The sequence below is a fragment of the Ursus americanus genome, chromosome 12, assembly GCF_024610735.1.
Source record: "Ursus americanus isolate L20-20 chromosome 12, mUrsAme1.1.p, whole genome shotgun sequence".
Lineage (NCBI taxonomy): Eukaryota > Metazoa > Chordata > Mammalia > Carnivora > Ursidae > Ursus > Ursus americanus.
This window is the reverse complement of record NC_142138.1, coordinates 58,308,027-58,333,217: the sequence shown is the minus strand read 5'-3', so window position 1 is coordinate 58,333,217 and position 25,191 is coordinate 58,308,027. Positions and strand designations below refer to the sequence as shown.

Below are 25,191 nucleotides of genomic sequence, written 5' to 3'. Positions count from 1 at the left end.
AAATGGCAAGGATAACTTCTGCCTCCAGGGTCACGATGAGCTTTAAATGAGCTTATGTACGTAAGGTAACCGTCACAGTGCCCGGCACCCAGTAAGCACCGTCCCCTGCAAAGCACAGGATCGTTCCAAGAACCCCTCGCCGTGGGAAAGACCCAGCTTTCGGAGGCGTGAAAGAGGGGGAACTGTCCAGCTTGGAACCGGAGAACTGTTAGCTTCGCCATGCTGGCTGACTGTGCCGCACACCCGTGCCTTTGACCGTCAGGGTGCCTCCCCTCCCCGGCCCCACCGTGCTGCACGCATTCCCTGTCCCCTGCACCCACACCTCACACTCACTCCTCCTTAGGCCCCCACCACCCCTCCACTGTTCCGACTTTCCACCGAAGCCCTCACTTCCTCCTTCCCAGGAACAAATGACACAGGGGGAAGAGAGCTCCCGCAATGAGCCGCTCCTCGCCACCGCTCCTCGGCCGCCAGCATCGGCGCCCACAGGCTGGCTCTCGCCTCCTGTTTCTGTCCGCTCCTCCAGCTGGGCACCGGGTCCCACCTCGCCTGCTCACTCAAAGGCTCTGGTCCCCTCCACCCAATCGCATCGATTTCCCACTCTGTGCTGGATTTTTGAAAAGTGTATGATTTAACGATTTTTAGGCTATCGCGGAGTTGTGCAGCAATCCCCACAAGCAATTTAGAACATCTTCAGCAGCCCGAAAAGAAAGCCCATATGCATTAACAGTCACTCCCCATTCCTCCCCCAGCCTCCCCACAAACCCAGCCCAAAGCAACCTCTAGTCTGCTTTCTGTCTCTACTGATTCGCCTGTGCTGGACATTTCACATAAAGGGAATCACACGATACGTGGTCTTTTGTGACTGGCTTTTTTCACTTAGCGTGATGTGTTCAGGGTTCATCCGTGTTGTAGCAGGTGACAGTACGTCATTCCCACTTATGGCCTAATAATCTCCCATCAGATAAAATCCAATTGATTTTTCCATTCATCAGTTCACGGACATTTGAGTGGCTTCTACATTTTGGCTCTTATGAACAATGCTGCCATGAACATTTGTGTAAGAGTTCTCGTTGAACGTGTTTTTGGTTCTCTTGGAAATGCACCTAGGAGTGGAATTGCTGGATCATATGCTAACACCCTTGGTCCTGTGGCCCTCTCCAGTTTCCACCCATTTCCCATTTCTCTGCTCCCCTGTATAGCAAAACTCCTGAAAACCAGTGGTCTTTACCACTTGTCTCCAATTCCTCATGTCCCATTTTCCCTTGGACCCCACCACTCTCAGACTTTGTCCCCAGTACTCCACCAAAACAGCTCTTGTCCAGCTCACCAAGGACCCCTCTGCTACCAGGTGCACTGCTCACTTCTCAGTGCTCACCGCCTGACCTCTCAGCAGCTTCGGACATACTGACCCTTCAGTCCTTAAAGCAGTTCCTCCGCTGTGCCTCTGGGATCAACGTATCCACGTCTCTCCCCCCTTCCTCCACCCCCTCTTCCTTCTCTTCCTCCTCTTTCTCCTCCTCCTCCTCCCACATTGGCTGCCCTTCCCCCAACCTCTAAATGCTGAGCCCTGGTGCTCAGTCCTCTTCTCTATGTTCATTCTACAGGTGGCTATCACTAGGCCACAGCTTGAAATTCTGATTCCCAAATTTATGTTCCCACCTGACCTGCAGACTCATCTGTCCAACTGTCTACTCAACATCTCCACTTGGTTATCTTTTTTTAAGATTTTACTTATTATTTATTTGACAGAGAGAGAGAGAGCGCACAAACACAAGCAGGGGGAGAGGCAGAGGGAGAGGGAGGCTCGATCCCAGGACCTTGGGATCATGACCTGAGCCAAAGGCAGATACTTAATGGACTGAGCCACCCAGGCACCCCCCTACGTGGATATTTATTAGATGTTTTAGACCTGCCACATCCAAAACACTAGTCTTGAACCTGTTCCTCTCACCATCTGCCCTCGTCTCCATAAATGTCAACTCCATGCTCCTAGGTACTCAGGCAAAAGACCTTGGAGTTATCCTTGACCATTCTCTTTCTCTTGCCCCTCAGGTCCAATCCAACAGCAAATCTTGTTGACCCTACTTCCTAAATGTGTCCTCAATCCAACCACTTCTCATTCCTCCCATTGTCATCACCTGGGCTCAAATCGCAGTCACCTCTCACCTGGACAAATTCTAGAAGCTGGATGGAGTCTCCTGGCAGGTCTTCCCGTTCCACCCGTGCTCCCTCAGATTCTCTATGGCAGCCAGAGGGGTCCTTCACAGACAGTAGTCAGATCACGTTGCTCCCCTGCTCAGAACCTCTAATGGCTCCCGTTTCACCCAGAGTAAACACCGAAGTCCTACCTGGCTCACAAGACCCTTGTGATCTGGCTCCCACCACCTCCTTAACCACATGTCCTTACTCTCTCCCCTCCCATTCCAGATTTACTAGTCTCCTTGAAGCGGATGCCAGACACATCCAATCTCAAGGCCTTTTTGTTTATTGCGCCCTACGGAATGGAATGTGCTGCTCCCAGATATCCCCACAGCCTGCTCCCCCACCTCCCACGTCTTTACTCAAATGCCACTTTCTCAGGGAGAAATGAATGCTAGCTGAAGCAACCCCTCTCCCTGGTGTCCCTAAGCCTCCTTTCTCTGTTTTAGTTTTCTCCTTAGCAATACCACCCAATAACTCCTTAATCTTATATTGGCTGTCTCCCTCAAATACAAGATCCAGGAGGGTTGGGAAGTTTGTCTGCTTGGTTCATGGCTGCGTCCCAGGACCCACAACAGAGCGAGGAACATAACAGCATCCAGCGAACCTTTGCTGAATGAAGGGATAAATGAATGATGGGCATTCGGGTTGTTTTCAGTCTTTTGCCACTAAAACATAGGCTGTAATGACCAATACTGTGCACAGATCATTTTGCTTGTGAGTGAATATATCTGTAGGACAAGTACCTGGGAGTGGAATTGCTGGGCCAAAGGACATGAACAGTTGTAATTTTGATAAACATTTACCAAAAGTTTTGGTGGGGAGAAGTCTACCATAATCAACGACTTTGTGCTGAGCAAGTCACATGGTGAATTCTGGGGCACTCCATGCTGACTTAGGTTTTTCACTGGATGGAAAGAAAGTAATCAGGAGAGAAGTTGCCCGAGGAATCCAAGAACTTAATTAGCCATCAACATGAGTTACTGTCCCATCAAAGATGTTGTGGGTCATCATGGTATCCTGGCCACACTGCGTTTGTCACACACTCAGTTACAGCTTGAGGGCATGGACTGAAAGGCCAGATCCTATGGCTTGGATTATTTCTGATGTTGGAAGACTTTATAAGGGGACATTCAGCATATCCATGGAGAGCCTATGCTTTTTTCAAGTGGATCCGGAGACGCCCTGGCCAAAAATCTTCATGGACTCTGCCATGGCTGCCAAATGGCATGATCGCTGGAGATTTCATCCATATTGTGGTCAATATAAATGGAGCAGTGCACAGCTTGGGCAGCTGTGGGCAATGATCTTAGCATTCGATAGCACCGTTCTAGGTCAAGAACTTGAAATGGTTCCAGTGTTCCTCATATCTCACCAATCCTGTGCTTGGAACAGTCACGGCTCTGCAACAGCAGTCTGCCGTGTACGGACGGTCAGACGACTGTTTCTGAGAGTGGATCCGCTCTTTTGTGGATGGCTTGGATTGCTTTGTATGTAGGAGCCTCACCCATCCATCATCACTCACTTTACCTGCAGCACAGGCTGTGAAGGGGATCCTTACTGGGAGAGTCTGGCCTTTGAGGCCCTTAGGCCTCCCCTTCCCTGTGCAGAACATCCATCCAAGGTCAAGGCCAGGAGCTTCCCCATAGAGCTGCTCAGTGAACAAGATCTCCAGACGAGCCCACAAGCTCTATCCAGACTGAAAGTCACAAGAGCTAGATGGGCCAAGGGCCACACCTGCTGGGGCTTGGTAACCTGGCTCCTCCAGGGCCTTCTGGGTTCAGTTTCTTTAAACTTCACCTCAGGGAGGCTTTGGCCCCCACAGATGCTAAAGTGGAATCACACCATTTCCTAAACATCCAGGAAAAGGTTTTGGAAAGGAGTGTCCTCTATTGTTCCAAATGCACGTCCGCCATCTTGCATCCAGCTGATTGGCAAAAATGGAAGTCTGAGAAACGTGGAGCCGCCGAGGCTCTCCTGTACAGCTGGTGGGGGTGGTGACCGCGGCCGCCATTTTGAAGAGCAATTTGGCCACCGTCTAGCAAAACGGAAAGTATGCATACCCTTCGAGATAGCAATTCCACTCCTAAAGACAGACACCCTTGGGAAAACTGTGCACGTGAAGACCTGTGTAATAATGTCTCCTGTAGCATTACGAGCCACGGCGAGAGCTGGAAACAACGTTCACGATCCTCACGTAGAGAAAGAACAAACGCAGTTTAGTGCCAGCGGGGACGACGATACAGCAGGGAAGATGGATGTATTAGAGCTGCAAACAGCACTATACATAGATCTCAGGCAACAGCGTCGAGCAAAAATAAAAGCTAAAACAAATCACAGGAAGTTGCGTATAATACGGTGCCACTTACGTAAAGTTTGCGAGTACCAAGTACGCACAAATGCGATCCGCTGTGGACGCATACGCATACGTGTATTACGAGTTTTAAGAAATGCATTAAGAGGATACATCCCAAATTCAGGACAGTGCTTATCTTTGGGGGAGGGAAGCCATGGGATCAGGGCAGACTCTAAGGGTACTTTTATGTCCTCTGTAATATTTTATGACCTCTCTGATGTTTATTATATTATGATGTATGTGTTTACATGCCTGAGATATTGCATGATTAAACAGATGTTTTAGGGTGTTGGCATCAAATGGGGGGCGGTACTGTGTGCGCTGGGACCAGAAGCCAATCTCGTGAATCCATCCCATGCTGGGCTCCCTCCACATGGACGCCACGAAGGGGCCCACCCCTCTGGAGAGCTGGGTGAATCTCCCCATTTATGAGCATCTCCAGAGTATATCGTTTCCTCACAAAGTCCAGTAAAATATAACTGAAAGACTCAAGCGAAAACGTTAGACTGAACATTCTAGAAATACAGTTGAAGTCATTCACAAAAACCACTGGCTTTCTTCTCATGGCCGTTTCCTCCCAAAACGTACCAGGTTTGCACTTTTTCTCCTTTGTCAGACACCACATGTTCACAGCACCCTCATGTCAGGCATGTGGCTCGGGAGGCACACTCGTGGCTCAGGAGATCCACTAAGCGCTTCCTGAAGGGGCCTCCATGGCGGTAAGCCTCAGATGTCATATCTAAGAACGTCGGGGGCCAGTGTATTTCCTATCTGATGAATATGAGTGGTGTGTGTCTTACCACTGATCTGGAGTCTTCTCCCTGTGTCATCTGTATGAGCTTCCTGTGTGAGTACCGGTGTGGGTGAGCACGCATGTGACACGGCCTTGTTGAGGGCCGAGGTTGAGGGCCTCAAGATGGTGGCGTTCTGACCCATGCCCGCAGCCTGGAGTCTCACCGATGAGCTGGCTGCTTGCTGATCGGCCGGCACTTGGAGGTGGGCCTCTCCAGTCTCCCCAGCTGGGGTTACTCATGTGCGTTGCTTGGGACACCTTGAAGGGCATCCCAATCTGCATTCGAAATCCCCTTATTCCTCAGGGGACCAGCTCATGCCAACTGTGGCCAGGGGGGAACAGGGAGGCCAGGCCACGTGGTGGCAAAGACCGCCATCAAGAAACCTGCGTGTACACACATCAGATGCCTGTGGCCCTGCGACAGCCCTGTGCAATGTGCACAGTGGTCCCCCACTGGGCTATGGGGGGGATGAAATGAGAGAAGGTGTGGTTGGATTTGGTGAGGGTAAAATCACGCCCCGCGTGGTTTATGATCCTGAACAAAACTGTAATGCTGTTCCCCTGATGTGGGTACAAGCGGGGATTCCCGGCAGGGAGCTACCTTTTCTTAGGCATCTTCTTGGTTCCCGCTGTCACAGATCTGTTGAAACCACCAGTGCTCCTGGCCCCCGTGCCCCAGCCAAACCTGCCTCCCACCATGGCCTCAAGCGTGCCCAATGCTTCTCCACGCTTGCTCCTGCGGTTCCTTTGACTGCGATGTTCGACGGCCATTCATGGAAACAGGATCTGCTCCCGGGTCATCCCCTCCCTGAAGTTTCTCCTGATTTCACCCAAATTGATGTGCTGTCTCTCTCATTGGAACCTTGAGGCCAGGTGCATACCCCTGCCCCAGTGCATGCCTCCAGGGGCCCGTGACGACTGCCTGACACATGACAGGTCTTCGATGAGTGCTAAACTGCAGGATGCTGGCCGGGCCCAGCGGAGCTGTCGGTGTCCCCCCCAGACCCTTACCTTGGGGGTGAACATGTGTAGGATGCCATCGACGGCCCCTCGTAGCAGCAACCCCCGGACCAGGAAGCAGGCGAGCACCACGTAGGGGAAGAGGGAGCTGAAATACATCACCTACAGAGAGGACAGGGACTCACCATGGGGCAGAGTGCCTCCTGTGGCTGGCACCCCTCTCCCCGCTCACAGCTGGGGCATCCCCCTCCCCGCTCACAGCTGGAGCACACGAACCTCCTCTGATGGCAGCAGAAAGAAGCCCTGGGACCCCCGGGCACAGGGCCAAACCCACCGCACGCCTGGCATTGAGCCGAGGCAGAAGCGGGAGCGCAGACAAGCTGGAGTCAGCATGGCTGTGCCTCGGGCTAGCTTCCCCCTTTCAAGAGCGGGCAGGCCTGGGCCTGCAGCCTCCCCGCCCCCAAGGGCCGCCAAGGGGGTGAGGAAGCCTCTCCTCTCCTTCCCTCACTTTTTCATGTCTCATGCCTGCTTTCCCATCCCTGACTCCAGTGGCCCCCCTCGGGCTCTCCCCTGTCCTTAAAGCTCCTTTGACAGGAGGCATCCGGGAGGGGACAAGACATGACTCCCAAGCCAAAACATCAGAAAAGGTCCTGCCTCTTGTGATTATACATTGCGCGTTGTTTTCTAGCATGTGCATTTCTTGCACATTTCTGTATCCCCCTGGGCCTGGCAGAGAGCCACACAGGAAGGAGACTTTCACGGAATGTTTGCTGCACCAAAACAAATCGAGGGCCGCTTGGGCGGGATGGTGTTGAAGGTGTAAGAGCGATGTGTCCAAAGCAGGAGCACCTGAGCTCTGATCCTGGCTCTACCATTTACCTACCGTGTGACCTTGACCTATTCACTTAACCTCCTTGTGCCTCCATTTGCACATCTATAAAATGGGTGTAAGGCTTCCTAACTCCTAAGGTTGTTGTGGACCAAAAGCGTTCGTACGTGTGGCAGTGCCTGATAAGTGCCCTCAAGTGTCAGCTACTATTTTGGCCTGTGGAGAAGGAAGAGGTGGTGGCCGAGAACACTCTACCTTCCCAATGCTTAGCCTACTCGAGGAGTCCGTTATAGAACACAGCCGAGTCTCCTGTTCCAGCTCTGGGACCCGCTGTGTGGCTGTGTGATCTCAGGGGAGGGGCTTTCCCCGCTCCGGGCCTCAGTTTCCTCATCTGTAGAATGAGGGTCTCTCATATCCTTTCCAGCCCTGGCAGTCCATGAATACTGGTACATGACAAAGAAGAAAGGGCCCCTGCTTGAAGGGGGTGTGTGGGTTTGGCTGGGCTGTGCCCTGAGAAAGCAGTGAAGAGCCCACCCCAGAGGCCCCAAGACCCCTTCACTCACAGCACCTGCCTGCTCAAGGCGCCCTTTAGTTCACCCATGGTGAGCTGCGATTTCCACCAAAAAGCTCTCAGAGCAGGCTCTTCTAGGGCTTTTGCTTGGGATCCTAAGGGGCTAGGACCTAGACGAATGTCCCTGGGTCCATTCTCCTAGCTTTCTTTCTCTTTAAAGTCTGCCGAGCAGGCCTGAGGTATCTGAGCACAGAGGTGGCTGGGGGGGTCAAAGCACTGATTTTCCATAAGCCCCTGCCTAGCCACTCCTGGTGGGCCGTTCCCAGGGAACAGTGATGCAGCTGTGATACTCCCATCACCCCCACGGGGGGCCTGTGTCATCCTGAGCCACCCAGAGGCCAAGCCCACTCAATAGACCCTGCGTGCCGTGACCCAGGGTCCTCGGCCCCCCTGCCCGCCATGCTCCACTGTGGCCCCTGGTGGGACTCCCTTGCTGACTCACCTTCCCCGAGGACTGGATGCCCTTGACGACAGCCATACCCACGATGCTCCAGGCCACCAGCAGGCACAGGGTCATCTTCCAGTTGAGGCCGCCGCTCTCGGAGATGGAGTTGGATATGTCCAAGGCCTCTCGGTACCAGAAGTAGGTGGTGGCCGAGCTCTTCTCACACTCTGCCTCCACCACTGGAACGGCAGCCACGGCCACGGGGCCTCAGGCAGGGTTGTGGGGCTTCCCCCTCTGCCTGCTCCACCTCCCCTCCCCCCCACCCCCCCCCCCGACCCCCACCCCGGGCAGCCGCGGGTAGCAGGGAGGGGCTGGGCTCCTTCTGGGCTAGCTGAGATCTGGCAGACCCTGAGGACTCCAGACGGGGCTCCAGATGGGGCCCGGGAGGCTTCGGGACACACGGATCTGGATGAATTCCCACACGTGCCACCCCCTGCCCGCCTCCGTCCGTGGAGGGCAGCAAGGAATAGGCGGAACTGGCCTCCAGTTCCTTGGGAGAGGTCCCGAGCTAGAATCCAGACATGCGGTTTCTCATCCCAGATCCTGGTGCACACATAAGAAAGTCACTTCTGGACCTCAGCTTACCCCTCTGTGAGGTGGGATAAATCATCCAGCCTTTTACAAGACTGGCATGCAAATGAAGGCTGTTTCCAGATAGGATGGTATTCGAGTAACACGGGGTCGTGGATAACAACTCAACAAAAGCTATGCTTTCCAGAGTTTTTCCCTACACTCATTTCATTCAATCCCCCTAAGAACTCCATGGAACAGGTTGGCAAGGGCCACCAGAACAGGAAATGAGGATCAGAGAGGGTAGGGGTCTTATTCAGGGTGACACAAATCCCAAATTTGTGCCTAAGCCTCTGAGGCTCCTTCAGCCCTTTCCTGGGACGGGCTGGCTGGGGTCGCCAGGGGTCCTACTCAGGAGGTCCCGTACTTGCCTGCCACAGTCCCATTCCTGGTGACAGGACACTCGCTCCAGGGCAGCGGGTACTGGAAGGACTTGAAGAAGTAGAAGATGCTCCATCCGATAATCACGTTATAATACAGCCCAACAAAGAGGCAGACCTGGGGACAAGGGTCCACGGTGGGGGGAGGGGCCTGAAGGCCGCACCTCCACCCCACCCCCACCCCTGTCCAAGGCCCAAGGCCCAGGCTCCGGCTGACCACACACGACACTGCGCAGTCCTGCAGGAGGAGGAGGAGGAGGAGGAGGACGGAGGAGGCATGGGCTCTGAGGGCTCCTCCTAATCCCCCGCTCATCTGGTATTCAGGGAATCCACAAAAGAATGTTCCAGATATGAAAGATCTCTCCTTTAAGCAATGAACTCTTAAAATGTTAATCCTTTCCAGTTTGAAATTCCTCTAAGATGCTTCAAGCATTTCCCCATCATTTCCTGATGACTCCGGATGACAGTTCCAGAGCTGCCCTCCGGGACCGTGGAGGCCGGCACAGCTTTCGCCTGGGCAGACGACAGCCCCGGACTGCCGTGCTCCTGAGGTGCCGCGGACCCTCCTGACTGGTGTCTTATGTCCTCCCTCCTCTCAGGACCCCGCCCTCTCTTTGGTACCGGCAGCAGCCTGCGCCCAGAAAGATGCCACTTCTCGTGTCTGAGAACCACAATCACTAGCCTTGGTAGAATTCTATTTGAGATAGGAATGCGTAGATTCGGACGGAGGGTTCGAGAGGTTTCTCAGAAAGCAATGCTTTTCCACAGAGGGATCTGCTGCACGCGCTCTGGATGCCCAGAGGCCCCTTCCACCTCCAGGGGCCCAGCTCTGTTAGGCTGATCAGTGTGAGAGCTGAGGGCCCCTTGCTGCCTCAATGTCACCCGAGCCCTGGTGTGCAGGAGCAGACACTCCTGTGGCACCTCGATGGGAACATAGATGGAGAGAGACCTCCACTTCCTTCACTTGGCCACTGTCAGGCCGAGCGGAGACCCACTCACACTCATGGGTATACACATGGCCAGCCCCAGCTGCGGATGCTGTATTTGGCCATGTCAACCAGGGCAGAGCTAAAGCGCAGCAGGACTGGGGGGAGCTACATAGACCCTTCCCCAGTCTCTGCCCGAGGCAGGTTTGGGCTGGTCCCTTCCAGTCTGAGACCTTCTCCAACTCTGTTCCCGTGCCTAGCAAACTGGCAATGCGATGTCATGTCTCAGGGCGGCCTTTTCTGGGCTACACACCCACCCAATTCAAATACTCTTCCATCAAGGAAAGAGGAAGGGCGTCCCTCACGCAGGGCTGATGGGCTGGTAAGCACACAGAGGTATCCGGGATGGTCCACGTGTGTGCAGAGAACTCGGGCTGAGATGTCCCAGCCTTTCCTCCTTGATAACAACTCCAACTGTTATATCCTGCCTCAGGCAGCACAGTTCACTTTCAGTGTGGGAAATGCGTGGCCCTGAGATGCCAGCTGGAAGCGACTCTCATGCAGAGGGTCTCCCTCCCTGCCCTTGACCCGGCCCAAGGCTCTGGTCTGCAAGCCCCATCCCCAGGAGCGGCCCCTCGGCCGGCTGGTTCCCGCGCCCAGCGCCGGCCCCGGACTCACGATGCAGCTGGAGAAGCCGATGCCCCCCAGGCGGGGACACACGTAGTGCCACACGCCGATGCTGCCACGGCGGATCCTCTGGCCCACGGCCAGCTCCAAGAAGAAGAGTGGGATCCCGATGATGACCAGCAGCACGAGGTAGGGCACCAGGTAGGCACCTGGGGACGAGGGAGGAGTGTCAGAGCGTGTCTGGAGCACGGCCCCAGGGTGAGGGAGGACAGCCACGTCCTACAGTCTGGCCCACACCTCTGACCATCCTCAGACTGCTCCCAGGCCCTGGGCTCCTCCAGGAGTGGTCTGGCTGCTCTGTGTGACCCACCACGCACTGGCCACCCAGAACCCCCTTCTTCCCCTTCACTCCCCTGATCTGAAACGCTGAGGGAGGGCTGCTCGCAAGGTTAGATTCAGAGACAGACAGATGCTGTGCTGTCTCTCACGTCAAGTCCCGCACAGACCCGTTCGCCACACATACCGTGTGGACACCTGTTCACTCCCCATCCTGCCCCCAGAGAAGCAGCCCCGGATGGAGTGGGCCCTGCTCACTTGCCCCCCGGAAGGCACAGACCCCAAGCACGACCTTCCCCGCATCTGTGACAGATGCTGACGCCGCAGACCGGGCAGCTCCGGGGAAGCAGAGCTTGGAAACTCTCCAGGGAGAGACGGTCTGACCAGCACCACCATTAATCTACAGCTAATTGGGAGGAACGAGAGAGAGAAATTAGCAGTTCAGAAAAGCATAGCTGGGAGGATCATAATGGATAGACAGAATGGATCTTGATAAAGATTCCAGATGATAAATTAAACTCGCTGTCCCTGGCCTCACTGCAAACACAATCTCAATTCCAAGTGACAGGGCGTTTAGCAGGAGAATTAAAATCGTGTCTGGACACAGTCGAGTGATCTCTGCTGAGAGCTGTGCCAGCAACCTAGTCCTGTTAGCAAAGCCGCCAGACAGCCCCAGCCACCAGGGCCCCGGTGGTCACCCAGCACCCCAGAACAAGCCTTGCTGGCTGGGAGTATCCAGAAGACCCCCAGCCATACACGGCTCTGCCCCCCAAAACACGACATTCTACATGTATCCAATCTTCGAAAGAAACCTGGGGGATCAGGCATTTCCTGGGCACAGGACCTGGCCATTGGCAACAGTCAGGGATTTATCACGGGTCTACCCTGCGCCAGGCATGTGCAGTGGGGGGAACTGGGGGCAAAAGAAAGCACAGCCGCTATCCCAGGATAGCTCACAATCTGGAAGGCGGGACCCGCAGGTTCACGTGAGCAAGGTCAGCACATGTACACACACACACACACACACACACACACACACACACGCCCACGCACACAGTCACAGAGAGCCGAGGGAGGGGTCAGGGTCCAACAGAACCAACCAGGAAAGGCTTCCAGGGGCGGTAGCCCACCCAGCCTTATACAACAGCATCTAATTCATTAAACACAAACCTACACACGGCCACACGTACACATAAGTTCAACTTGGCCCTAACAAGCAGCACCATCCTGGCACTAAAAGGAGGGGAGGCCTGAAGGACTCCTGGTTCTGTCTCTTGGTCTTGGGTTCTGGGAAACGAAAGAGGAGACACGTGACATGCAGAAAAGCAAAGGGACATGGCCTCACTGGTTTCGTATTTTAGCCATATCCCCTTGGGTGGGGCAAAACGTGCAGGGAGGTGGGTTTCGGGGTGTCCGAAGGGTAGGCTGGCATCTTCTGGGAAGGCTTCTCTCCTCTCCCCAAAGAACCAGGGAGAACCTCCACAGATGTCCTGTCCTCAGCAAAGGCTGGCCACGGGCAAGCCGCCACCTGCCACTGGGGCTGGTGGCCTGAGTCGGGCCCAGGGCACAGACTTGGCTGCCGCTCTCCTCACCACGCCACAGCCCCGCCATGTACAGCTCTCAGGGGCTGGGGTCCGGGTGGGGATTTTTGGCTAGGCAGAGGGACGTTTTCTTATCAACCCTTGTTGAAATCATTTGGAAATGCACCCTCTCCCGCCTTCAAAAATACAATTTGGAGACACAACTGGATCCCCTTTGATATTTCAATGACTTGCGGGAACTTTGGGTCCTCCCTCTGAACAGCTGGGAGCACTGTTCAGGGTGTCAGGCTCTAGGAAGCTGGACTGTGGCATCTCTGAGGCCTGCTGGGTCTCTACAGTCTCCATCTCGATCTATACTCTGGGTCTTGCTTCTAGCAAACCCTGAGGTCATTTCTGGGATTTGAAAGACCACCTGGGTCTCAGCCTGACCCGGACCTCCTGGGCCTGAATCCTGGCTCTGCCACTTACTAGCTGTGTGACTTTGGGCCAATTCCTTGACCTCTCTGTGCCACTTTTGGTCATCACTATGAAGAGGATTCATTCGGCAGAACCACACGAAACCGCTGATACATGGCCATCTTTGACTCGGAAAAACACTAATTTCACAGGCTTCGATGCTACCCCTCGCACGGGGCTGCTGTGAGGATGACACGAGTTATTTCGCCCCAGTTGGCACTTGATGAACATTTGCCTCTTTTTCATAAAAATCAGTAGGAAAAAAAAAACAAAAAATAAGTGGACTAAGAGAACGCAGATTAAAGAAACCGTCAGCCTCGAGTGGACCTAAGCGGTGTTCCAGAACACCCACCCGAATTTAAGCCAAGTTTGACCGGCTCCCCCACGGCTCAAAACCACAGAGCGGCCTCTCTCCAACCAGTGTTCTCCTTCCTGTATCTGAAATAGGATCATTTGCCTCCTTCCAAAAATCACTGGGATGACTTACCGTAATACCCATAGAATACAGGAGAGTTCAAGACAGAGACAAAAAGGGATTCTAGGAATCAGAGAGGATGGAAGAAGGAACGAGGAATGGAGAGCTCAGAATCCTGAGCGCTAACAATGCTTGTCTTCTGGGGGTTGTCCGCGGTGCCCGGCACTAGGCCGATGCGCTGGTGGCACCATGAACAGGAAAGCTTTGGCTTCTGCCCCAGGGAGGGGGGGTGTTGGGGAGAGGGACTCTGATTCAGCTCCCAGAGCCCAGGCAGAGCTGGCCATCTAAGCCCCAAAGGACAAGGTTAGAGGTTCCTGGCTGGAGTCCCCAGAGGCGACGTGTCCTCTGAATTCACCAAGGATGTCTCTTGTCAGCATCTCTCAGCACATAAGAAAAGCACACACTTAGATTTGAATCTTTGCTTTGGGCTGGTCTTGTATCAACTCAGTGACCTGAGTTTGGCCATGCCACCCAGACCAAAAGCTCTAACTGGCGGTTATTGATTGATTGATTGATTGATTGGGGCAGGGGGCAGGGAAGACCCTTCAAAGCCTGGAGAGCATATGGTAAATAGACCATGCTCTACTGGAAAGATAAAAATCTTCTGGACTCAGTTACACTGGCTTGAGGGGCCATTCTCACTGCGTGCCCTTCAACAGAATTTGGAAAGGAGGGGAAACCTCCAGCCAGACTTGGCCTCTGGGCCAGAGAGAGTGTGTTCTGGAGAGGAGGGAGTATCCCTGAATGGGGCTGCATCTCTGGGAGAGGCTCTGTGGCTAGAGTCCCACGGAGCAGAGACAGAAGGAGACTGGTTAAAATGCCTACAAAGCTGTGGCCACCCATCAGGCTAGAATGTGGCAGTCCCAGGCCACGGGGACTAAAAGGCACAAGGGCTCTCTGCTGGTTCATGTCACTTTCCCAGGACCAGGTGTCCCAGCTTGTAAATATCATTGTCTTCAGCCGGCTAAGTTTTTCTCTTTATTTTCTGCTCGTTTTCCCCTGGTTTCAAAACAAATTACCTTTGGAACATTCCAGCCTGCCTCAGAGGGCAGGGGGATAAGGCCCGGGGGCTGCTACCCGGGCTTGATACCAGGGGCAAGATCCTCTAGGTGGATTAAAATGCAGGGGGTAGTGTAAGGCCCCCTCCTATCTGGGAGGCAGCAGCAGGCGTACTCAGACGCCAGGGGCAAGCTGTCCAGGTTAGAATCCTTACTTTATCACTAGCTGTGTGACCTTGAGCAAGTCATCTAACCTCTCTGTGCCTCGCTTTTGCAGTCTCTACCATGAGGATAATAACTCCTTCCTCACACAGGACGTAGGGGGAATCAATGGTTGAAGTGTACGAAATTGGTGTTTTGGTTGTTCCAAGACACTCAAATATCAGCAGTTTCATGCATTTCAGCCTAATATCCCGTAAGCGTTAAACAGTGCCTGGCACCTGGCAAGCATTTAATTAGAATGGCCAGCCGCTGTTCTTTACTATGCATCGATGTTATGCATTCTACGCTGTTAAGCATTCTACACGTAAAGCTCATTTAATCCTCCCCACTCTGCCGCGAGGCAGGATCTACTCTTATTCCCATTTTACAGACGAGGAGCAGAGAGATGCAGAGAGATCGAGCAACTTGCACGCGGTGTGGCAGGGCTGACCGTCTGCGTCGGGGTCTGCCCGCAGGCAGTCCAGGGTCAGAGCCTGTGTTCTTATTATCACCGCGCCTGACGGCCTCCCTGCCGCTGTTAACCATTGGCTATTTCTAGGGAGCCTTTCTCTAGAAACCCGAGCTCCACCCTCCAAGAGCCCCAAATCTGCATCAGCAAAAGGGTGCTCCTTTTCACCGGCCCGTCGGCAGGGCACCGTCGGGGCAAGCAGGGCCGCGTCTTACCGCCTCCATTTTTCTGGCACAGGTAGGGGAACCTCCAGATGTTGCCCAGGCCCACGGAGAAGCCAATCTGGGCCAGGATGTACTGCAGCTTGCTGTTCCAGGCCGGCCGGTCCTCGGCGTCCAGCTCGTCCTCCGCCGCCTTCTGCTTGCCGCCCACCTCGCCCGCCACGTTCAGGATACTCTGCTTGTAGTCTACCGGCTCCTCGAGGGCCAGCAGGTCGGCCACCGACTCCGTGACATGCTCACTGCTGTGCTCACGCTGGGTCACCTTGCTGTTCTTCGGCATTGGTGCCCCCGGGCCGCGCAGCCCTGCTCCCCAGCACTCAGAGAAGGTGACGCTCGGCTGCGGTCAGCTCCTTCTCATCCGGGGACCTGCGAGAGCGACCAGGTGAGCAGGAGACAATCAGCTGACCACACCAAGAGAGGTGGGGAGCCCAAGTGGACCCAAATCCCCCATCACCCACTCCAGGGCACAGACTCAGAGGCCGGGCAGTAAGTGGCCTGGAACACCGAGCTTGCCTTCCTCCCCATCAGAGGGTGCCCACCGAGGAGCTCAAAGTTGCAGACTCAGTTTCCCCACAGACCCTATCTGAGCATCACTGAAAGGTGAACCTCGGGATGCCTGCATGGCTTATAGGTTAAGCATCTGTCTTCAGCTCAGGTCATGATCCCAGGGTCCTGGGATCGAGTCCCGCATCGGGCTCCTTGCTCAATGGGGCGCCTGTTTCTCCCTCTGCCTGCCACTCCCCCTGCTTGTGCTCAAGATCTCTCTCTCTCTCTGGCAAATAAATAACTAAAATCTTCAAGAAAAAAAAAAGAAATGTAAACCTGTTGCGGCAGAAAAAAACAGACATGAAACCCAAATAAAGGACCATCCATGATGGTACTGCTCCTTCTCATAACTGCATGTCCTAGAGTGTTCAAGACCCTTGAGAGGCCCCCACAGCCCTCCCCTCCCAGGCGGTGCAGGTTGGAGGCCAACCCCTAGCTCTCCTGAGCTCTATGTAGCCAAACCACCTGGTGGGACCCAGGCAAGCTGCTGTCTGCCTTCTCTACGGTCTTTCTATTCAAAATACAGTTCATGGGCCAGCAGCATCATGGGGAGCTTGGTAGAAATGCAGAATCCCAGGCCCACCCCCAGACCTACTGAATCATTCTCTGTATTTTTACAGGACTCTCAGGTGATTCAAAGGGACATTAATGCTTGCAGAAAGAAAGAAAGAAAGAAAGAAAGAAAGAAAGAAAGAAAGAAAGAAAGAAAGAAAGAAAGAAAGAAAAGGCTAGAGTTCTCACCATGGGGACCCTGCACACCAGCCCCTGCGAACCCTTCCTTCCCCAGGCAGAAGCGCTGACCAGGCTCTGCTAAGGAGTCTGGCACCCCAGCCCTAGAGTGTTTGCTGAGTGCCAACAGACGCTGGGTCATCGCTCAGTGCTGACATTATCTGAGCGCCACTGCAGCCAAGAGCCAGTTCTCCATCCTCCAGTGATAGTTTTATAGCAGCTAATGTCTGCACACTGCAGGCGGGGGAGGCAAAACCCTCCCCGGCTCCTGCCATTCCTCATCGTCTTTCATGCTTTCCCTTAAAGAAATAAAGCACCAAGGAAATGAGTCCTTTGAAGGATATCAACATGCTGCTGTGTTTCAAAGCACCTCCTCGTGAAGGGTAGGTTGGAGGATTTAAAATTAAACACACATACACGCCGGCCTGCAGTTGCCCTGCATCTTTCGAGGGATGTAAATTACCCAGCTCTGTGATTACTTTGCTAAGGGAAGGAGCTGCGTCTGGAAGCTGTGCTCCCGTCTGTTTCCCTCGTCTGTGCCGTCGGAACAGCACCGGCAGGGCCCCTGCTCAGCGGACGCTTCCCCCACACCTCCTGGCGGACTCCAGGAAAGACCCAGACTTCAGGGGGACCTGGCCAACCAGATCCTGTTACATGTGCATTGACCCCAGGAGACCTGACATATGGGGACTGTGCACGCTGTCTGTGCAGTTAGCCAGCCCTCCCTGGCCCAGGCTGTGGACCACAGCAACAGGTGAGACGTCCCTGCCTTCCTCATCCAAGGGAGATAGTGAGTCTTTAGTGACCACTCCTTCCACCCCAGGAACAGTCCAGGTTTGGGATTTGGAGTGACGGAGACAGAACCAGTCTGCCTAAAAGAGCTCAGAACTCCCTGTAAGAAATGCAGCTCTCTTTTGGGACTCCACTTCACATCGGGTCAGCTGGACATTCCACTGTGTGTGAGGGAGTGTGTGTCCGTGGACCCTTCAGCCCTCAGCCTCCCCCGGCTGCTGCGTTGCCCATGCTAGATAAGGGAATGGTATCCCTAGGGGTTACGCAATGGGGAGGCCTGTGCTCTTACTGAGGCTGCCCTCCCCCTTCCCCAGTCAGCAGGTCCCTGTTGCCAGGGCACTCAGAGAAAATCTAAGGCACATGCAATGTCTGTCTGGCTACCCCATCTCCCCTCTAGCTTAAACAAGAGTTTTTATTAAAAACTAGAACTGGGGAAAAGGGTTGGGATTCCTCCGGAGACTACCGGCTCCGAGTCTGTCTCCAGGTACTGTGGCTGCAGTGGAATTTGATCAGGACAAATCCGCAGTGCATTAAGTGCGATTTACTGCCCATCACCCCACAAATGGAGAAAACCAAAGGGGATTCCCGCAAGTCTGCAGAATTTATCCTGATGCCGACCAACTGGAGGACAAGCTTTCCCATAAAGAGCCAAGAGGCTGACAGCTCTGGTCACCAACAAAGAAAGGGCTGCAGAGGGGGGACAAGCCTCATTTAAACTAGGAGGACTCAAGGACAAAGCCAGGGAGGGATAGCCACAGCAGCATCACCGAAACCAGACATATCGGCTCCGTAGGAGCTTCTTCCTGTTTCCCAAGGTGTGTGCGAGCATCCTGCGTCACAGCAGAGGGGCCCGGGGGCCTCCCGGGCCATCAGGTTTGCAGGATGAAAAATGCTGGTGCGAATTTGCAAGCAGAGCCCCTGGGCTGGGCTCCAATCATGACTGGAACCTTCTGTGCCCAGGAACACACTCGGTGACAACAGAGTCTGACACTTAGACTATGAAAGCTGGAGGGGCCCGAGCAATATTCTCATTTTCTATATGAGAAAATGGAGGCCCAGAGAGGAAGCGAATTGCCCAAAGCCACTGGGTCAGACTCAGCATGGGGGGTGGGGAACAGGAAGAAGGCGGTGGTGGTGAGGGCAGGGGCTTTGCAATCAGATGGGCCTGAGTTTGAGAGAGCTCCCTCTTCATTCATTCATTCATTCATTCATTCATTCATTCATTCATTCATTCTCACTCCCTTGACATCCATTTGCTGAGTGCCTTCTCTGTGCCAGGCTCTATTCTAGATGCCAGAGATGCAGCAGCAAACAATATAAGCCAAGTGTGTGCTCTTGGGGAGTTTCTATTTCTTGTGGAAGGGCCAGATCCTTAAGAAAGAACCGTGCGATGGCCCGTGGGGCTACGTGATACAAGGAGAAATCACATGGTGGGGGGGCAGGTGTTGCAAGCTGGAGGGCCGCCATTTTGTGGTCTGGAAAGGCATCCCTGAGGAGGGGACTCAGGCACTCAGGCAATCTGTGTCAAGTGGGTGAGCGAGCAGACAGAATGGGAGCGCTCAGCCCCTGGCCTGCCCTCCACCACTGCAGCTGACTCTGGGGACTTGGGTGCTGAGAGCGGTGGGCAGCCACTGCATGTTAATGATGCTGGTGGGGGTGCTCTCGGGGATGAAAAGGGTCTACGCGATGACAGCTCCCCCCTCCGAGGGACGGCTGCCACAGGGACTCGGTGAGCGGACACATCCAAAGTGCCCAGTACTGGGCCTGGCCCCAGGAAGGACCCTGCTGCTGAGAAGCCTTGCACTGTTTGCCTTTATTCATTTAAAAATATGGAAGCCCCCCTATTTCTAGGTGGTCACAGAAATGCCATTTCTGCCCAGGAAAAGCCAGAGTGAGTTTGTGGAGGAAGTGGGGTAGGGGGTGGAGAGAAGCATTTCCACCCACACCATCTCAGAAATGTCCGGGTTTTGTCAGCAGGGACTGCTGCCCTCCACCCCGAGGCTGCTGGGGTGGCACCCTGCAAAGCCCAGCCTGTCCCCCTCACCCACAGCCACAGGGAAGCCAGTAAAGGCCGCCCAGCGCCAGGTCTTGGGTCTAAAGATCGGCGATGTTACTACTAACAGACACATGGCCTCCTCTTAACGTCTGGCAATATCAGTAGTCGACCAACAGCTCGTTTTTGTGATAGTTTGAAACCACTTACAAACACTTTGACTCAGTCTGCTGGCATGGCCTGGGGTGGTGACACTGCCCAGAAGCCAGACTGCACGGGGTCACATCCCAGCTCCGTGCTCACCAGCTGCCTGGCCTGAGCTCCGTTTCCTCAGCCGTCGAGGGAGGGCCACAGCGCCCACCCGACAGTGTTGTGGGGAACACCAGTCGGGGTCTCAGAACGGTGCCGGCGTCCAGCGAGGGCTCACAAATGTCGCCTCTTCTGGACACCTCATTGGACTCGCAGCCAGCCCGGGAAGAGAGCGGGGGCAGCCGCGCCCCAGGGCAGGACAGCACCTGGCTCACATCACGTGGCTGTCAGCACCCACGTCTCCTCGCTCCTGGGCTGCCTCCATGTTTTAAAGAGCATTGAAACGACCCTCCCTTCCTGCATCCCCCAGCTCCCTGGGAGTCCCTGGGCTGGTGACAGATCAGCTTTCAGACCAGGGCATGGGAATCCAACACGTACCCAGCCAACAAACCCGAAGCATGACCTGGGACAAGCAAATCAGAGAAAGACCCAGAAGGGGCAGGAGGCCATGGAGGCAGCCATGGTCCAGGGATCAGGAGACCAGCTAGGGGCTGGTCCCAACCAACCACCAACCAACCGTGTGAGCTGCCGCTGTTGCGCTGACCTCTCTAGGCCTCAGTTTCCCTGTGTGTAAAATGGGTAGGTCTGCATGATCTCTGAGGCCCTTTTCGGCTCTGTCTGTATCCATTGGGTGTCCCTCCTGCACAGGGGTGGGAGCAAGGCATGCCCCGCCCCAGGCATGTGACACCACAGGTCCTTCCGCCTGTCTTACCACCCCTGTCAGCGCAGAGCTCGCTGGGGTGTCGCCGTGACGCTCTGACGCCGGGCCAGCCAAACTCGAACCGTGCCCCTGGAGGAGCTGGGGTGGGCCAAAAGCTGCTTTCACGAGCAGTACATCAGATGATGGGGTTCCGGGGTGCGCTCTGAGAGGAATGACGCAATTACTTAAAGCACAATGCAGGGGGCTCGAGAGCCGAGGAAGCCCACGGTACCAGATCTGTCACTTAGCAACAGAGGCTAAGCTTCCAGCTCAGAACACGTGAGAAGTAGCATGAAGGGAGTGAACTGTGAATCTTCTTAAAAAGAAAAAAAAATAGTGTGACGAGGAGGCAGACAGGTAAAAATATCCCGGGCCAGAGGGCTGACAGCCCCACAACTTTTCAAGCACGGGACTCAGCCATCACCTCAGGGCTGAGGAGCAGCCACCCACCTGCCCCCGGGGCCAGGCCCAGCCCCTCCACTCCGAGCAGCCAGAGGTGGGAGCCTTCTGGAACGCTGCATCCAGTCAACGCCATGAACACCCACCTCTTGGGGTCAACATCTCTCTTGTTCCGGAGGGTGTAGCAGGGATCTCAGGGGACGAACTCAAGGGAATCACTTATTTTCCAAGCCAGACTCCCAGGGGAACTGTGTCATGGTGCCACCGCCTTCAGGAAAGCAGGCAGCCAAGGTGATGACAGACACCCCCCCCCAGGGCCCCGCTTTCCTGAGCCCCATGGGGCACAGCTTGCTCTGCCACCCTTGGGTCTCGTGGCTCTGGGGACAGTACTGAACATTCTTAAATGCAAACCTCTACCGTGGAGAGCCGGGAAGAGCCCCCAGGAGGGGAGGGCGGTGGGAGAACACCCCGCTGCCTCGGCCGTAAAGCCAAGGTCCAACTCAAAGCTAATTGGTGGTGGGAAGGAAGCAAGGTTGGGGTCCCTCTCTCTCAGACAACTTGACAGCTTCCTGATTTCCATGTGACAAGCAGTTGTGGCCCAAACAGCTCTCCTAATTACCTCAGAGCCTCTGGGCTTCAACTGAGCCCAAAACGGGTCGGACTGTTATCAGAGACACAAATTGTCCTACAAATTATTTTTAATTGTTTTATCGAAACTTCTGGCAGTCACCTGGGGCGAACTGCTCCTGACAGGCCCTGGCGGGTCTTGATGGCTGCTCTCCTTGGGTTTTCTCGTCCAGCTCCCTCCCCCACCCTCCATCCCAAGGGCACAGAGCCCTGTTAGCATGTTGGATGCCCTGTCCTCGCTCCCGCCCCTCACGCTCTAGTGCAGACCCTTCCTCAGTCAGACACCTGCATCAGGCTCACTTTCCTCTAGGCCTTCAGAGGCAGCTTCCCGAAATACCATGTCGCCCCACTCCCACTGCCTCCTGGAGAGAGCCCATGGCCCTTACCAGGGCCCCTCAATCTGCCAGGGTCAGCTGTCACTTCTTCCCGCCCCCCCCCCCCGCCCCTCTGCATAAAGCCCTCCCCAGCCTCTGCCTACTGAAGCTTCTAGTCTTTGAAGGCGGGCTCAAGGTCCACTGCCTCGCCTCTGCGACACGAGATGCTGTAAGTGAAAATTCATGCTTCTTTCTTTCCCCTTCTCGGCGTGCAACTTGTAATACTCTCTCACGCTTTTACCACTTGGCTTTCTAGTACAGCTCCCTGTGTGCACCCCTGATTCCTTTTCTAAACAGGGAGCTCCCCGAGGCAGGGACCAAGGTGTACCCAGCTTTGCATCCACCTGCCACCGCCCCCAGCCCAGCCTGTGCCTGCCACACACAGGACGGAACAGGGTCCCTACAGATGTTCCAGGGGCCCTGCCTTCTCCACCTCCAAGAGCAACCTGCTTCCCCTGTTGAAATGCTAACCACAGCCTTCACCTTTGCAACAGAGGCAGGGGTGAAAATCGAACACGCTTGACCAAGATACGTTTTAAACCTACTAGGTGTGGCCTGCCCCAGCCGGGGTGACTAAGCGGGTACAGTCGTGCAGCCCATGTGGGGAGGACCCCAGGACTTGGAAGCCAGTTTTCTGTTCTGTAATCATCTGTAAAATAGGAAACAGTGCTTACCTACCAACTGTATCTGGTTACCACATGGATAGAAAAAGAAAAGTTTACCGGGAAGTCAAATAAACAGAACAGTAACTTCTGACTCCATTCCAGAGATTTGCTGGGTTTGGGTTTTCATCTCCCACCTAGATCTCAAAGAATACCATCTTTGGTTCTGCAAGACCCAATCCTCAAGTATTGCTATTACATGTACTCAGTAAATATGAGACGAAGGAAGTGAATGAGTGAATTCATGAACAGATGCATTTTGAAGTCCCCAAATTTTCCAGCGTCTGATGGAATTTCCCAGCTCCCAAATTTTCCTATTTTCTTTGTTTGTTTGTTTTGTTTTTTTAAAGATTTCATTTATTTATTTATTTGACAGAGAGAGACAGCCAGCAGAGAGGGAACACAAGCAGGGCGAGTGGGAGAGGAAGAAGCAGGCTCCCAGCAGAGGAGCCTGATGTGGGGCTCGATCCCAGAACGCCAGGATCACGCCCTGAGCCGAAGGCAGATGCTTAACTGCGCCACCCAGGCGCCCCTCAAATTTTCCTATTTTCTGATGCAATATTCTCATCCCAAGAAGACATGATACCCCAAAGGTGCCCTAAGTAGTTTATTTTTTTAAGGTTTTTATTTATTTATTTATTTGACAGAGGAAGAGAAAGAGAAAGCACAAGAGAGAGGAGGGGCAAAGGCCAAGGGGCAAGCAGAGTCCCCAGTAAGCAGGGAGACCTGCAAGGAGACTGACGACGGGGCTCAATCCGACAACCCTGAGGTCATGACCTGAGCTGAAACCAAGAGCTGGACGCCCGGCCGACGGAGCCACCCAAGTGTGCCCCCGAAGTGGCAGTTTAATTTTTTTTTAAGATTTTATTTATTTATTTATTTATTTATTTGACAGAGAGAGACACAGCGAGAGAGGGAACACAAGCAGGGGGAGTGGGAGAGGGAGAAGCAGGCTTCCTGCTGAGTAGGGAGCCCAATGCGGGGCTCGATCCCAGAACCCTGGGATCATGACCTGAGCAGAAGGCAGACGCTTAATGACTGAGCCACCCAGGCGCCCCCTGACGTGGCCGTTCAAAGCAAAGCTAACCTGAGAAGTGTGGCCAGCATTCACGGACATTTTGTCTCTCATGAAGGAACCATTCTTTGCGCCTCACTTTCTCCACTTTGTAGACAGGGTCCGTCTTCACCTCAGAGAAATAAACCCTAGACGGGCACGGCCTCGGCACAGAGCCTTCCAGAGGCTGGTGGGGCCGTCCCAAACAACACCTCAGACAAAGGAGCCCGTAGAACCTTCCGCGGCCTGTCTCACCTTCTGTTGCATTTGCCGAGCCTGTTCTCTGCAGTTGGTATTTTGTTTTCTTAGTCAAGGAGGAAGGGAAGCAGGAAAAGGGGCAGATGGTCCAGAGGGGGAGGAACTGGCACTGGAAGATGTGGGTGGGGCTAGTGCAAACACAATCTTTTGGTTCAGTTTTACCATTTCATGTGAGGGGGGAAGGCATGCCCAGGGGGTGTGTAAGCGACAGCAGCGCCATGGCCGCCCCCCAGACGCATTAGTCTCGTGCCAGAATGTAGGTGCTAAGGGAACTTCTGAAGGCAGAGGGGGCTGTAGTAATCAACAACAACCACACACGCAGGGGAGACTTCTTGAGGGCTGGCTCTGCAGCAGCCACTGTGTGAAGCAGCCACCGGCTCCTTAAACCCTGCCCGTCACCGGATGAGGTTGGTTCCACAATTATTCCCATTCTACAGATGAAGAAGTAGAGGTTCAGAGGGATTCGTGACCTAAGTTCATTGAACTTAAGACCCTTTGATGCTGGCACTTTCTTGAACTTACCAGAGAGGGTGAATGGAAGGTTTTCCCCCAGTCTCCACCACCCACCTGATCAACAGCCATTGTGAGACACCACTGATTGTACCTTGTGCCCTGAATCGCAGATGTGTCAACGTACAGAAAAATGCATCTTGGAACTGATGAGGGAAGGCACCTGGTTCGTAGCTACAAGTCCAAAGCTGGAGGCCCTGGGTGCACACCAGCACAGTCCGGCTCTGGGGTCTGCCTCTAAACCACGACGCTGGCACAGAAATATGGGCTTCGGAGCGAGGGAAGCCTGGCTGGAGTCGTGCTGCTACTTACTAGCTGTGAGTCTATAGGAAACGATACAGCCTCTCGTGGTCTCGGCTTCTGGATCTGAAAAGATGGAGAGGAAGGCCCCACTCTCACAGAGTCGTCGTGAGGATAAAAGGAGATGATGCGGGCGCCAGCCGCCCCTTCTTGTGAGCACGTGCGGGAGATGGGCTTGACCACGTCTCGAGGCACAGCCGCCCGCTGGCCGGCAACGCCCTGGCACCGGAGTGTGACAAGCACGTGCGTGCCCGAGGATGTGGGGGGCTGCCGGGGGTGCAGGCGCTGGTGCTCCTACGGACTTCCCGCTTCCTTTACTTCCTTCATCCAATATTCACTGAACACTAAGTATGTGCCAGGCCCTTTCAAGCTCAGCAGAGAACAGAGCAAACAGTGTCCCTCCCCTGTGAGATTTATACTCCAGTGTAAAGTGATGAATAAAAATCAGACAAGTATATAATTAATACTGCGTATAGAGACACACACCTATAGTATATATGAAGATAGTACATAAATAAGTTATACTGAATGTGAGGGGATGGACTGAGACAGTGACGCTACGATATATAGGGGGAATAGGAG

The 25,191-nt window shown here is 54.3% G+C and overlaps 1 protein-coding gene across 2 annotated transcripts in view; it reads right to left on the bottom strand.

Moving 5' to 3' along the window:
* The window catches only part of SLC6A17 (solute carrier family 6 member 17), a 48,151-nt gene that overhangs the window by 15,659 nt on the left and 7,301 nt on the right, over nucleotides 1-25,191 (bottom strand). Inside the window, exons 1-6 of one of the 2 annotated variants that reach the window (XM_045801553.2) lie at nucleotides 16,644-16,837; nucleotides 15,351-15,722; nucleotides 10,711-10,868; nucleotides 9,098-9,224; nucleotides 8,154-8,335; nucleotides 6,363-6,473 (exon numbers count right to left, since the gene is read on the bottom strand). In XM_045801553.2, coding sequence (XP_045657509.1) covers nucleotides 6,363-6,473; nucleotides 8,154-8,335; nucleotides 9,098-9,224; nucleotides 10,711-10,868; nucleotides 15,351-15,636 — 864 coding nt within the window. In that variant the 5' untranslated portion in view covers nucleotides 15,637-15,722; nucleotides 16,644-16,837. Of the gene's footprint in view, nucleotides 1-6,362; nucleotides 6,474-8,153; nucleotides 8,336-9,097; nucleotides 9,225-10,710; nucleotides 10,869-15,350; nucleotides 15,723-16,643; nucleotides 16,838-25,191 lie in introns of those variants that run through there. The other variant, XM_045801552.2, reaches the window with a different exon arrangement.